The sequence below is a fragment of the Elaeis guineensis genome, chromosome 9 (assembly GCF_000442705.2).
Source record: "Elaeis guineensis isolate ETL-2024a chromosome 9, EG11, whole genome shotgun sequence".
Classification (NCBI taxonomy): Eukaryota; Viridiplantae; Streptophyta; class Magnoliopsida; order Arecales; family Arecaceae; genus Elaeis; species Elaeis guineensis.
In genome coordinates, this window is record NC_026001.2 from 7609197 (window position 1) to 7623549 (window position 14353).

The 14353-nt window shown below is 35.0% G+C and overlaps 1 protein-coding gene across 3 annotated transcripts; it reads left to right on the top strand.

Moving 5' to 3' along the window:
- Positions 1-2571: 2571 nt before the first annotated feature.
- On the top strand, positions 2572-14096 carry LOC140851736 (short-chain dehydrogenase TIC 32, chloroplastic-like). 3 transcript variants are annotated; one of them, XM_073243834.1, is made up of 8 exons: positions 2572-2822; positions 11474-11705; positions 11853-11932; positions 12110-12263; positions 12337-12415; positions 13284-13365; positions 13465-13523; positions 13668-13806. In XM_073243834.1, the coding sequence occupies exons 1-8, from the start codon at positions 2705-2707 to the stop codon at positions 13689-13691; spliced, it is 828 nt and encodes a 275-aa protein (XP_073099935.1). In that variant the 5' UTR covers positions 2572-2704; the 3' UTR covers positions 13692-13806. The 3 variants fall into 3 exon arrangements, with proteins under 3 accessions (XP_073099935.1, XP_073099934.1, XP_073099933.1); XM_073243832.1 differs by having other exon boundaries at positions 2576-2822; positions 13712-14096; XM_073243833.1 differs by lacking the exons at positions 13284-13365; positions 13465-13523 and having other exon boundaries at positions 13712-14096.
- The last annotated feature ends 257 nt before the right edge of the window (positions 14097-14353 follow it).

A 14353-nucleotide genomic window follows, 5' to 3' on the forward strand; every position in this document is an offset into this window, starting at 1 on the left:
GGATAGAAAAGACCAAGAGATTGGAGAGAAGGGTGCAGCGACCCTGATTCTATCTTTGGGTTGCCGCAGAGCAATACGTGGGATATATGAAAGACATGAAGAGCCTTTTTTTAAGACAGCCATCACTGAGTTGGACTTTGTGTATAAATATTATTGCATTCCGTTCTAATACCAACCAATCTTAGCCTCGCTGAAGCCTGTTCTTAACCTTCTTTAATCTCCATATTGTCTGGTATAGAAAATAGAGTGGGATTTCATTTCTGATTGCCAACCACGGACACCTTATACGTTTCCGAAGTAGAAGCATTTTATAGTGCATTGGATAAGGGACGTGGGGCACTACCTTTATTAAAGAGTTACATCGAGAAAGAGTAGTCTGCTGTTAGCTTCCATAAAGGCCGGTCTTCACATCTTTGCGGTCACACCATCTGAAGTAAAGAGCATGACAATTTTAGCTCCTCATCCTCCAACAAAATAGGGCAATAGAGATGTGCCAACCTAATCTTTTCCACTTCCATTGGAAAGCAACAAACGTATTTCCTCCTATAACATGCATATATAAAAAGGAAAAAAGAACCATTAGTGGTATTACATTCAATCAACCAGTCTCCATCCACCCAAAAGAAAAAAAATCCTCCAGAGTAGTGCAATTTCAGAAGGCTGCTAGACTTCTAATAATAATATTCCAAATAGGCGAGACTCCAACAAGAGATCTTTGAAGGGATACTTTATCATTTGGCTGAACGTTTGATTTATTTCAACCAATTTTCGTTGCACTAGGTTGATTTTTCGAGATTAGTTCATGAATATTAGATTCAAGTGTTCATTGAACCGAGAAAGAACTGAAACAGTTGCGAGCTTTATTTTTATTTTGTAAACCTGTTCTCCTTTGATTTATACCACGAAATTATGGGTTGAGAGGGGAATTAGGGGTGTGTTACACACGAAGATGGGGTTGTAATTTGGACGAAAGGGGCAAATGATGATAGGTGAAAGGAGGACCATAAGATGTAGTGGAAGGGAAATTGATTGCCATGTGCACCACATGCAGCATCATCGGTAACTGGTTGACTTGTAGCTGAGTCATCTAACCACTAATTTTGGACCATCTCAAGAGTGATCATAATGGTCATATAGAACATAGTCTCATTCCCATGATAGCTTCTACAAAAAGTGGTCATCAGGAGACTAGAAGAATAAAAAAAGAAGAAAGAATATTGCAAGATGAATGCAGACATACACCATTTCATGAAATAGCCAATATTTGACAAGCCAGCATCCACACATTCAGATCACTAGTTGCGAGAAAGAGCATAACATTACACCAGATGTGTGCTTCATTATTTGTTCAGTCATCAAGTGTTGTTTGGAGAGACCCACTGGTATATATTACTGCACACGGGTGAATAATTTGCCTGTTAAGTTAATCCAATCATGGAAATTGATATATACTCATAATAAATTTAGTTGATTTCCTAATCCTAAACTTTGAATCAATTCTTGGTTTGCTTTCTCTAACTTCTTTATACTTCAGTTTTGTTCTTTACTTCATCAAACCTAACCTGCACCCTTACGTCTGAATAGCGAAGGTTTAGTTGATGTTGCCGCGAACTGGGCCAAAGACGTTTCCCAAGAATTCTCCGAATCAAAGGCATGACGCCATCCTTTTCTTGAAGCTTCAAGCTCTTGCCCAGGAAATTTGGTCATCTTCTCGTAATGTTGTCTCAAATGCTTGACTTCTTCATCTGTGACTTGTTGCAAGACGACTTCATCCCTAGACCATACTGGCTCTGATCAAGATCAGCCATCATGGTGATCCCTTGGGATTTGAACTCTCTTTTGTCCTTTCGTGACTCCAAGAGAAATTACACTGCATACATAGGGTAGTGCACGCCGTCAACTACCGGCACTCATCAAATACTCGTCTCGGTGTCCTGCTATAGAAACGAGCAGCTGTGATGATCAGCATGCATGGCCGCATGATGCATGCACTCTCTATAATTAGTTCCATTCTCAATATCTACCACATCTTCTTGCGGCTCTTGCAGAGCGAATTAGGAGTGGAGCACAAAGTCCCCTCACCATACAGTTTAACATGCTTGCACGAGAATAATAATAGGATGGTTTACTCCCAAGGGACCGTTTGGATAATTTTATTGGATTCTTGGGAGTGTAAATAAGATTCTTAGTATCATAAAGTATGTGGTTCGACTTAGACTATGTGCATCAAATCTCTCCTAGCTCGTTTGTAGGAAAAAAATGGTCGAGATCTTTTTTGTTCCTCCTTATAGGATTTGAGTTGGCCCACTTCGAATGTACTTTTATAAATTTTATGAATGAATATATATACAGTCCGGCCGAAGTCCTTGGAGTCAATCCTACTAGATTGCACAAGATTATCTACCCAGGCCCTAAGAAAAAGAGCTTTCCAATTACCCGCAATCTAAGCATAGGCAAGGGCCACAAGCAAGCCCATGCATCCCTATCCGAAAGTTCCAGGGGAGACTTTTCTCGGACCTTGGCTTGACTTTGGGGGATAAGAGGGTACGAGTGGCCCAGGTCATCTCTCCCATTGTTCCTTGTCTCTCACAAAAGCTAAAAGAGCAGGAACTCGCCATCATTCTCCATTCTCCATGCCATATAACTCTGATAACCACTCTCACCACCACACAACCACTTCAACAGGAAGCAAAGAAGAGCAAAGATGGGCTTGTGGAACTGGCCTTGGAAAGCAGGATCACCTTCTGGCTTCAGTTCATCCTCCACCGCCGAAGAGGTCACTGAAGGGATTGATGCCAGCCATCTTACGGCAATTGTCACAGGTTCATTACATTATCGAATTCAATCACCTTTGATGAATAAAGGTTAATATAGAGTGGATGACATAATATGCGACACATTTGCATTGTATTATAATCGTACAGCAAAGCATACTGACAGTATTGAAATAACAATAAAAGAAAGACATGAAATTATGCTACTTTAGCGAGAAATCAGATATAAAGTAAGGTGATGTAGTTACTTTGTTTGTGTCCAATAGTGCATATTGCAAACATGGATAAGTAATAAAAGCAAGAGAGAGAGTGTATGACAACAATAAGAATTAAGTCTATGATGCAGCATAATTAAGCCACTAGCTAATTAAGCATGAATAATTTGCAAAACTCCAATAATTTATTGGTTGTGATAACGATTCATTTCTTCTGTAAAACTGGAAGAATTATTGTTAACCGAGTACATAATAATTGAACAGATATCCAATTATTTAGATAATGTGTGGTTATGGGTAGTACACTGCACAGGAACTTTTATTGGCATTAAAGAAACCATTATCCCATCTACCATGGTGTCAGTGAGCCACAGCTTTTTCTTATTTCTGTAATTATCTATAATTCACATAGTTTCCATTTTTACATGGCCAGTATTATTGTCCATGCTTTTGTCCACATCCCTTCGTTTAACTTGCCAAGCAGCAATGTTTGACTAGGTCGTTTGACCTAAGCTTTTCCTCAAAAAAAAAAAAAAAAAAAAAAAAAAACTTAATAAGCATCAATCAAAAAGAAAAAAGAAAAAAAGCGAAACATAGTTTGCTCTTAGAACCGCCGTGAGGGTCAGGAGTTCAGATGGTACTAAGAAGCGTCCTTGATTTATTTGATCTGACACAAGAGAATGCACATGGGCGTTCTTTTTAATGCCAGTCCTTCCATCGTCAGGACTCTTAACGACTCTAACCAAAAAAAAAAAAAAAAAAAATCTTGTTTACCAGTTTTTCAACGTCCGGTCCATCCAGTGAGAATTTTTTAATCAGATCCCCTGGGGTGCACATGTGGCATCAAAATAGACGGACGATCTGGATGTTTCAGCAAGCTCCTATTTTTCTCTGAGCTATTTTTGGATCGTTTAGTTATTTATTTATTTTATTTATCTATTATTATTTTATTAATTTTTATTTTTATCAATTTTTTATTTCTGTATTATTGTATAGATTTTATGATAAATAAAATTTGATGGCTACCATACTAATGTATCATAGCGGATGGTGCATCCATAAATGACAACCATCAAAAAAATGAATGGCCGTCAAATAACACATACATAAATATAAATTGTACGATATAAACTGTATGCATAGTTTGATAGTGACCATCAATGGGCACATCATACTCTACAGTATCGTACACGCACCGCTAATATTCATCCTCTCTTTTGTTGTGCGCTGTTAAATATCCATCCTCCTTTAGTTGATTTTTTTTTCGAGGGAGTTTCAAAATTTTTTTCACGCACGAAATATCGAACGCGTGCGAACGTTCCGCATTGAATATGCGTGAACGTTCTATCATTTGACCATTCCGCGAGCACTTCACGTCGTGCGGTTGTTCATGACCGTTTCGTAAGAGCTCTATATGCGGGCGTTTGTCTCGCACGCACAGCTGCCGCGGCTGTTTGGGTCTCTTTAAAGTCCCCCCCCCCCCCCTTCTCAATTCTATGCGGAGAAAAAAAATATCAAAAGTCTTTCGAAACAATTCTCTCTTCACACTCACAACTCTCTCTTCGCTCTCCCACTCTCTCATTTATTTTTATTATTATTTGAGTAGAGGATGAATCTGATCTGCATCTGTTCGAGATCGTGCCATCGACGGACATTGGAGTACTTAACTTTCGGATTGTACCTTAGAGAAGGATGTGGGGCTTAAGTCTTCATACAAGAAAGGATCGAAATCTCCTTAAGACAGTGATTAACCGCCTCCCAAGCCAGATCCTGTATTTTATTTTATTATTTGTCACATCACATATACTATATCACATACATCATGAAAAAAAAATATATTTTAATATATATATATTTGATTGGCATCTAAATTACCAACAAGTTTTTTTATTGTAAGCCTATTTTATCATTTTTTTCATCTTAGGCTTGCTCTTCAATACAATTTTTTAATTAGTTTATTTCCCTATAATTTCATTTTTTCTATGGTTACATTATATATTATATATATATATTATTTCATATACTTTTCAATAACAGTCTAAAGGAAATTTCATAGTTATTTTGTAGTGCATGCATATTTAATATTTATACATATTTAGGACTTATGTTCCTTACATATTTATATATTATTTTTAATTGATCATCATTATTTTTTATAGTTTTGTGTTGTACAAATTAATTAAGATCCCCTTAAAATTTATATTGCTGCATGCTCAACCTTAATAAAACTTATTAAGTTCACTGGTTAAAAAAAAAATACTAACTAATAAATTTTCTTTAAATACCAGTTTTCCTCTCTGAACCATACTTGGACCACATGGCTACTCTTAGAGATGAAACCTTTAGTCTTAAATCTGACAAATTTGATGGAACCAACTTTAAGAGATGGCAAAGCCAAATAAAAATTTGGCTAACCACTTTGGGGCTCTGATCGATTATTGATCAATCCTTTGTCTCCTCTAGTTCAACCTCCCCTGCCACCCCTGAAGAAAACTATCGTTGTAAAGGTAGAATTCTAAGTGTCCTTTCTGATTCACTCTATGATGTTTATCTATCTGCAAAGAGTGCAAAAGAATTATAAGATAACCTAGAGTCTGAGTATGGCCTGGATGATGCTAGTGTTTAGCGGTTCAACATCGCATCATTTCTTAGATATATTATGATAGATGATAAACCTATAAATGACCAACTCCATCAATTTCAAGAATATCTTAGGAAGCTTCAAACCAATGGAACCATTTTCTCTGAAGAATTTAAGATCTCGAGCGGGCTTTGCTAAAGGTCAGCTCCATAAGTAAGGAGAATTAATTCTAACTCAACTTCTCAATTCAATTAGGATAGAAGATCAATATAGGTCCAAAATCCAGCAAATCAAGTCTCAGATGCTCAAGCTAATCTGACCCTTACCAAATCCAAATTAAAATCTAATTTTCAATCAAACCAACAACACTAGACAAATCATCCCAACCGACCCTACTCAAATAAGTTCAAGCCTAAGGATAAAAACTTCAAGATCAATAACACTAGATCTATCAAGCCTGCCCAAGGTTCAAGTAATAAGTTCTGCTTTGTGTGCAGAAGGATCAATCATCTGGCGAGAGACTATTATCACCGGAAGAGGGAGCCCTTTCGCAAGCCTTCTAGTTCCTCAGGACCTCAAGCTCATGTAGTTGAAGGTCCAAAAGATACCATCTTTAGGTCAGTAAGCTTAAACCCTGAAGTTAATATTACTTCCTCTAACCTTGATTGGTGGTTGGATTTAGGAGCTAATGTTCATATTTATTTTGACCGCTCCTGGTTCACTACTATTCAGGACTCAAGTGGAGGAGGTGTAATCCTTGGAACAATACAGCCATCAGGATTAAAGGACAAGAATGAATTAATTTGAAGATGACTTTTGAAAAAGTTCTTACCCTGACGGATGTATTGTATGTTCCAGACCTTATGAAGAACCGAGTCATTGGGTGTAGCTGGTCTAGAAAGGATATAAATTATCTTTGATTGTAATAAAGCTGTGATAACTAAGAATAATGCTTTTATAGAAAGAGAAAATATAAGTGAAGATTTATTCAAATTAAATATAATAAATTATTTTATTAATAAAGCTAAGAATCAAGTTTATTTTGTGAATAAATCTAATCAAATTTATGGCATAATAGATTAGGTCATGTACACTTAAGAAAAATCAAACATATGATGAATTTAAAGCTAATTCTCAAATCAATCTTAGATACATCTAAGTGTGAAATATGTGCTGAATCTAAATAATCAAGAAAACTAATTAAGTCAGTTGAAAGAAATTTTTTAATCTTGAAATTGATACATAGTGATGTATGTGACTCTTTCAAAACTGCAATTCGTGGTGGCAATAGGTACATAATAACCTTTATAGATGATTTTTTGAGATACTGCTACTGTTACCTAATGAAATCTAAGGATGAAACATTTAATAAAATTTAACATTTATAAGAGTGAGGTAGAAAAACAACAAAAAAAAAATTAAGATTCTTAGGATTGATAGAGGAGGGAGTATAATTCAAATAATTTTTTTCTGTTCTGTCAAGAATATAGAATAATTCATGAAGTAACTGCTCCTTACTTTCTATAGCCTAATGGTGTGGCTGAGCGTAAAAATCGTATCTTTTTGGATATGGTGAATACTATATTGATTAGCTCAGGCCTACCTGAGAATTTATGGGGGGAAGCTCTTCTGTCTTCTTATTTCATTTTAAATAAAATTCCTGTTAAGGATAGTGGTAAAATCCCTTATGAATTTGGAAAGACAGAGCTCCTAATTTGAATTTTCTCAAAGTGTGGGGGTGTCTAGCTAAGGTAAATATTTCTGAACCCAAAAAGAGAAAGCTAGGATCTAAAACTGTAGATGCTGTCTTTATTGCCTATGCCCAAAATAGTAATATTTATAAATTTTTAGTGATTAAATCAGATATTAGTGATATAAGTTTTAATTCAATCCTAGAAGCTAGAGATGCTACTTTCTTTGAGAACATATTTTCTTTTAAGACTAAAATTTTTAGATCCTTAGAATGTGAACCATCTTCTTCTAGATTTATGGAACTAGAACTTGAAACTGAAACTAAATAAAAAGAAGTAAGAGGATCAGAATTGAAAAGAATTTTAGAAAATTTTTTTTACATACCTTGTAGAGGTGATCCTTACACGTATGATGAAGCTATGTCATTATCAGATTCATCATATTGAAAGAAAGCTATAATAGTGAAATTCGATCAATCCTACAGAATAAAACTTAAATTTTATCAGATTTACCTCCTAAAAATAAAGCATAGAAACTAAATGAATTTTCAAAAGAAAATTAAGACCAGATGGAACAGTAAAAAGATATAAAGCTAGGTTAGTAGCTAAGGAATACAATCAAAGAAAGATATAGATTATTTTGATACCTATGCTCCTGTAGCTAGGATAACCACCTTAAGAATCTTGGTAGCATTAACATCAATTCATAAATTAATGATTCATCAAATGGATGTAAAAAATTATATTCTTAAATGAAGAATTAGAAGAAGAAATCTATATAAACCAACCTCAAGATTTTATAGTCAAAAGACAAGAATATAAGGTATGTAAATTAATTAAATCACTTTATGGATTAAAACAAGCTCCTAGATAATGACATATTAAATTTGATGAAATTATCCCAGATAATAACTTTAAGATTAACGAACATGATAAAATGTGTGTATTATAAAAGAAATAACACAGATTTTATCATTTTATGCCTGTATGTAGATGATATTCTATTATTTAGTACATCACTAAAAATAATACAAGAAACTAAAGATTATTTATCAATAATTTTGATATGAAAGACTTAGGAGAAGCTGATATAATTTTAAGAATAAAATTTAAAAGAATAAATAACGAAATAGCCATAAACCTAATACATTCAATAGAAAAAATACTTAAAAAATTTGAATATTTTGATCTAAATCCTATCTCTACCCCATATAATCATAGTTCACATTTAACTAAGAATTTAGGAAAATCTGTAAGACAGTTAGAGTATTCCCAGAGAATAGGGTCACTGTTATATGTAGCAAATAGAATCCATCCTGATATAACTTATGCAGTAGGCAGACTAAGTCGATATTCTAGCAATCCTAGTGAAGAATATTGGAAAGCCTTTGAAAAGTCTTTAAATATCTGAAGGAAACTCTAGATTACTCTCTCTTGTTCTCCGATTATCTAGAAGTACTAGAAGAATATAGTGATGCTAACTGGGTGATAGATAATTTAGATATTAAGTCCACCACAGGTTATCTCTTCATGTTTGAAGGAGGTGCAATATCTTGAGTCTGAATTAATTGCTGTTAACACCACTTGCACTGAAGCACAGTGGGTAAAAGATTTAATTAATGATATTGAAATTTTTTCATTCAAAATATCTGTAGTACCAATAAATTGTAATTGTAGAGCTCTAATAGATCTGTTAAATCAGTAGACATCAAATAAAAAGATGAACAGTCATATTCTAATCAGATACAAAACTGTGAGAAATACAATGAAAGATATGATGTCACTTTAATTTATAAGATCAAAAAATAATCTGTCTGATCTTTTAACTAAAGATTTTTCAAAGGCTTTGGTGTTTGAGACATCGAGAGGGATGGGGCTTAAGTCCATATATTAGTCATCAGAGTGGACCCCTACCTTTGCGATTGGAGATTTCAGAGTCAATGTTTAAAGAGAAATGACCTCTGAAGTGATGTCTGGGAGCACCATTTCTTGAAGTTTGTCTTCAACCCATCCCTATGGTATAGTACTCTATATGTAATGGTTAGGCTGAGCATAGCTCATAATAGATTCAAGATTGAAAAATTCAGTGAGATACGATTCTGTTATACGTACCCTCAGAGGATCTACCTTAGTAAGAGTAGTTGTGAGACCGCGACTATAGGATTAAGGCGAATCCCTAGTAACTCTCATGAAAAATAAGGCAAGCACATGGCCTAAATAGCGCTACCCCGCATTATGATCAGCTCGTCTTCATATTGTGTAATTTTTATACAAATACAAGTTCAAACTTAGAAGGTCTTGTATTAAGCATAGTAAAAGCCCAATGAAAGTTTTAATATGTTTACTGAATTTAAATATTTTTAAGAGTTTTAAAATTTATGGGGGATTGTTGATTTTTTTTTTGATGGAGTTTCAAAACTCCTCGCATGCGGAACGTCGAACGTGCGTGACCGTTCTGCATTGAGCATGTGTGAACGTTCTACCGTTCGACCGTTCGACGAGTAGTTCGCGCCGCATGGTTGTTTTGCGGCTGTTTCACAGGAGCTCCGTGTGCGGGCATCTATTTCGGAGGCGATTATTGCACACGCAACTGCCATGGCTGTTTGGGCCTATTTAAGGCTCCCCCTTCCTCAGTTCTCTACAGAGAAAAAAAATATCGAGAGTCTTTCGAAACAATTCTCTCTTTGCTCTCATGACTCTCTCTTCACTCTCTCTCTTGTTTATTTTTATTATTATTTTGACTGAGAACGAGTTTGATTGGCGTCCGTTCGAGATCGTGCCACCGACGGACGTTGGAGTACTTGGCTTCCAAATTGTACCTTGGAGGAGGGTATGTGGCTCAAGTCTTCGAACGAGAAGGGACCAAAATTTCTTTTAGGACAGTAGTTTAACCACCTCCTAAATCAGGTCCTGTATTTTATTTTATTATTTATCACATCACATATACTATATTATACACGTCACGAAAAAAATATTTTAATATATATATATATATATATATATATATATATATATATATATATATATATATTTGATTGGCATTTAAATTACAAATAATTTTTTTTTATTATGAGCCTATTTCATCATTTTTTCCATCTTAGGCCCGCTTTTCAATATAAATTTTTTTAATTAATTTATTTTTCTATAATTTTATTTTTTTATGATTATATTATATATATATATATATATATTATTTCATATATTTTTAAATAACATCTTTAAGTCTTTTTAATGTCCAGATTTTCTCAAGCATAGAGACCACAGTTGTCATTGTCGAGCAATGTTGGATGGGAGAGACCGGAAATTAAACAACCTGATCTTTTTCCTTACATAGGACCAAGATTAAATTACTGTACTTTTTTTCTCACTTTTCTCTTTCACAGAGTTAAAGGCAGCCTTAAGATCCTTTTCTTGCTGGTGTTATCCATCCTGACCAACTACACCTCCTTGGCATTTTTCAGCCTTGCAATTTCACCTAAGCTTTCATAATGAATTCCAAGATTAAGTAAAGAATGTTTTTTTGAGTGGGAGCACCACAAGTGCACCCAAGAAGCATTGAAGCACTCGTCTTTTGTTTGTGTTTGGGCAGACATGCAAGTATAAATTGTTATTCTCCATGTGAAGCTAGATCCTCCTGTTCTGTCCAAAATCCTATAGAACAGGTCCGCCATAGTGGATGTTAAACTCTGCAGCACAAGAGTAGGAAGTTGGGGGAAGTTGGGAGAAGTTGGGAGATTAACATGGTTCCTGACCTTACTTTCTGAAGAACAGTATACCTAACTTGAAGGCACAAATTAGAGTAAGTTATGGATTTTGTAGCAACGATTTCCCCAGATGTGCCAAATTTTTGCATGCTAGTGTTGTAGGCCTTGCTCAACTTGTTTACTTAATTTTCTAAAAAACTTGAAGGCTAACCTTCAGAATCTTCTACAAAAATTGGACACAACTCCATATGATGATCAATTTTAACAGCATCAAGTGGTTAGGATGATGTATAACATCCCACAATATTTTCTTACAACAAAGGTAAATAAAAACTCATCCATTTGTAGTTGTGCATGCGTGTATTGTAGGAGCAAGTATCATAAATGAGGAACGACAAAAACATATCGCTTGAGTTCTGCATAAATTTTGATAGCACACAATATTTTCTTCCAACAAATTTATAAACAAGAACTCATTTATTTGTGGTCATGCATGCATCCATTGTAGGAGCAACAAATGGCATTGGAAAAGAGACAGCAAGGGTTCTAGCTTTAAGAGGGGCAAAGGTCATCATACCATCCCGAACAATGGAGAGTGGCATGAAGGTCAAAGAGAGCCTGCTTGAACAAAATCCAGATGCGAAGCTCCAAGTCATGGAGATGGATCTCAGCTCCCTCAGCTCTGTCGATGCCTTTGCTCGCTCCTTCAATTCATCAAACAAACATCTAAACATCCTCATGTGAGTATGAAGTTACAATTTGTTATGAACAAAACAAACCCATCGAAATGCAGATAGAGATCATAGCTCAAATGATTTATGTTTTATACTTTTTTATTCTTATTTAGCCTTGCTGCTTCTAATGTACAAGATTTGGACTTTGTAAAGCAACAATGCAGGCATAATGGCTTGTCCATTTCAATTGTCAAGAGATGGAATAGAGTTGCAATTTGCTACAAATCACCTTGGTACTAAATTTCTTCCTTAACAAAATGAACTAGTGTTCGATCCCATGACAAGACCTAAAATTCTGTTCCCTTACCAATTCATGCGAGCTCTATATATAGGCTTGAAATCCTGCTTATATAATACCAGAATGTTGAGAAGATTGACAGTAAATTTGTTCTGATTTTCTGAAAATGTAGGACATTTTTTACTGACAAATCTCTTACTCAAAAAGATGAAAGCCACAGCCAAGGAAACAGGAATACAGGGAAAGATAATCAATGTCTCATCACTTGCACACAGAAGAAGTGATGGAGCTTGGTTTGATCTTGATAAGATCAATGACAAGTCAAGGTAGTTTGTAGCTCTTTATATGTGTGTGTGTGTGTGGATAAATTGCTGATGGATATTCTCTTCATGTTCTCAGGTATAAACCTGTTGCCGCATATTCTCGCTCAAAACTAGCAAATATACTGCATGCAAATGAGTTATCTAGGCGTTTACAGGTCTGCATCATCATCATCATCAGCATCATCATATGACTATGGCTAAATGACCTGCAAATAACCTGAGTTCTATCCTAGCAAATAACTTGAGTTCTATTAATATGAGATAATAGGTGCTATGGCTTAATGGCTGGTATCTTGAGATATATTGTAGTTTGGAGCACATATGAGAATTTTAATTATAAATGAAACAATTTCTTGAGCAGCATTTATATACTTATATAACTATTCATGTTATTCACCAATTTTCTCGTAATGACACTTTAATATGACCATATTGCATCATCAACCATTTTATGTATCACCATTTAAGTTTTAGAAGGCCAGACTGTCAAATTCAGAGGATATTTTTAGTTTATCTGTAACTGCATCTATTTCATATCAGCTCATGCCACTGGTCTGCATTCATCATAAGCTCATACACGTAAATTTTAACTTTGCATGCCATTTAATCAAATGAACAACTATGATGTATGAATTGCTTAAGAAAACCATGATGTATGATGTAGCCATTTCTGAAAAATATTACAGTTCACAACCATTTTAATATCCTAAAAACTGGAAAAAATGCCTTATTTGTTGGAACAGATTAAGCCATAGTAAATAATATCTGTCCCTGCTTGGTGGAGAAAAAACCATATGGTACAAATTTATATATTCAATTCTAAGATGACAAACAAAAAGAACTCTCAGATCTGGACCAATCCCTCCCCAACTTCCAGAATATGTATTCTGATAGCTAATTATTACTACTCCCCCCAATTCACTCAATTCTAAGTGCCTTCAAATTTTTGTTTAGTATTATGAAAATCAGCAGGGAACAAAACTTGAAATGCACTAAAATTATTTTGTATGTGATGTCAATTAGGAAGAGGGGTCTAATGTAATGGCCAACTCTTTGCACCCAGGAATGATAATCACCAATATAGCTCGCTACTTAAACATAAATGGTAATTACCTCTGCTGCTTTCAATTTCTCTTCTGAAATTCCTTTTGGGTCAAGCAAATGAAAAAAAAAAAAAGGTTTATTTTTTTTTTCCTGTCTGCAGTTGTAGTGTTTTCACTTGCTGCTACTCTAGGAAAACCTCTTCTAAAGAGCATACCCCAGGTATGTCAACCAGTTGTTATAGGATTTTATTCGTTTAATATTTAATCTCTTGGATGCTAAAATCAGTTCATTTCATTTACAAATTATTTTCTTGAATACATTTTCTTTCAAGATTCTGATTCAGATGCTGTTTTCCTGGTAAAGCATGAGGAAAATGTCGCAAACTAAAAAGGCATTTTACTCTGCAGGGAGCTGCAACTACCTGTTATTTAGCATTACATCCAAATGCAACAAACATAACTGGAAAATATTTTGTTAACTGCAATGAGGCAACACCTTCTCTGAAGGCAAGAGATAAAGCTCTGGGCAAAGGGCTGTGGGAGTTTAGTGAAGAGCTTCTTAAGAGAAGCAGCAGGCAACCATAACAAGAAGTTCAAGACATTACAGAAGTCCTCCAAATGTTTGTTCCACTCATCATTATTATTACTCATATTTTTTAGTAGCAGTATGAGTACTCAGTGAATACTTGTACAAATTTTTGAGACATATTGGGTAGAGTCTAATTAAGCTCTGTTTGTCTCCAATTCAAACTTTGACTCTAGAATCAAGAGCCGAATGCAGGTCATTTATCCCTGGTTGGTTTGTGCAATGGAATTACAGGTTTAGAGGGGATCGAGAATGTCTTGCATATGATGATGTTAGCACAAGTTTGCAGAAAATGTCATCTTATGATGTGGGGAAGAAGGAATATGAGAGTGCTAGAAGAGATATCGAGACTTGAAAGTTATGTGAACCACATGCAGCAAGAACTGTTTGATTCAGAGTCTATTTGCCTGGCATTTAGTTCTGGAACATGCAAAGAGAGGCCATGATGGAATAAACTATTTTAT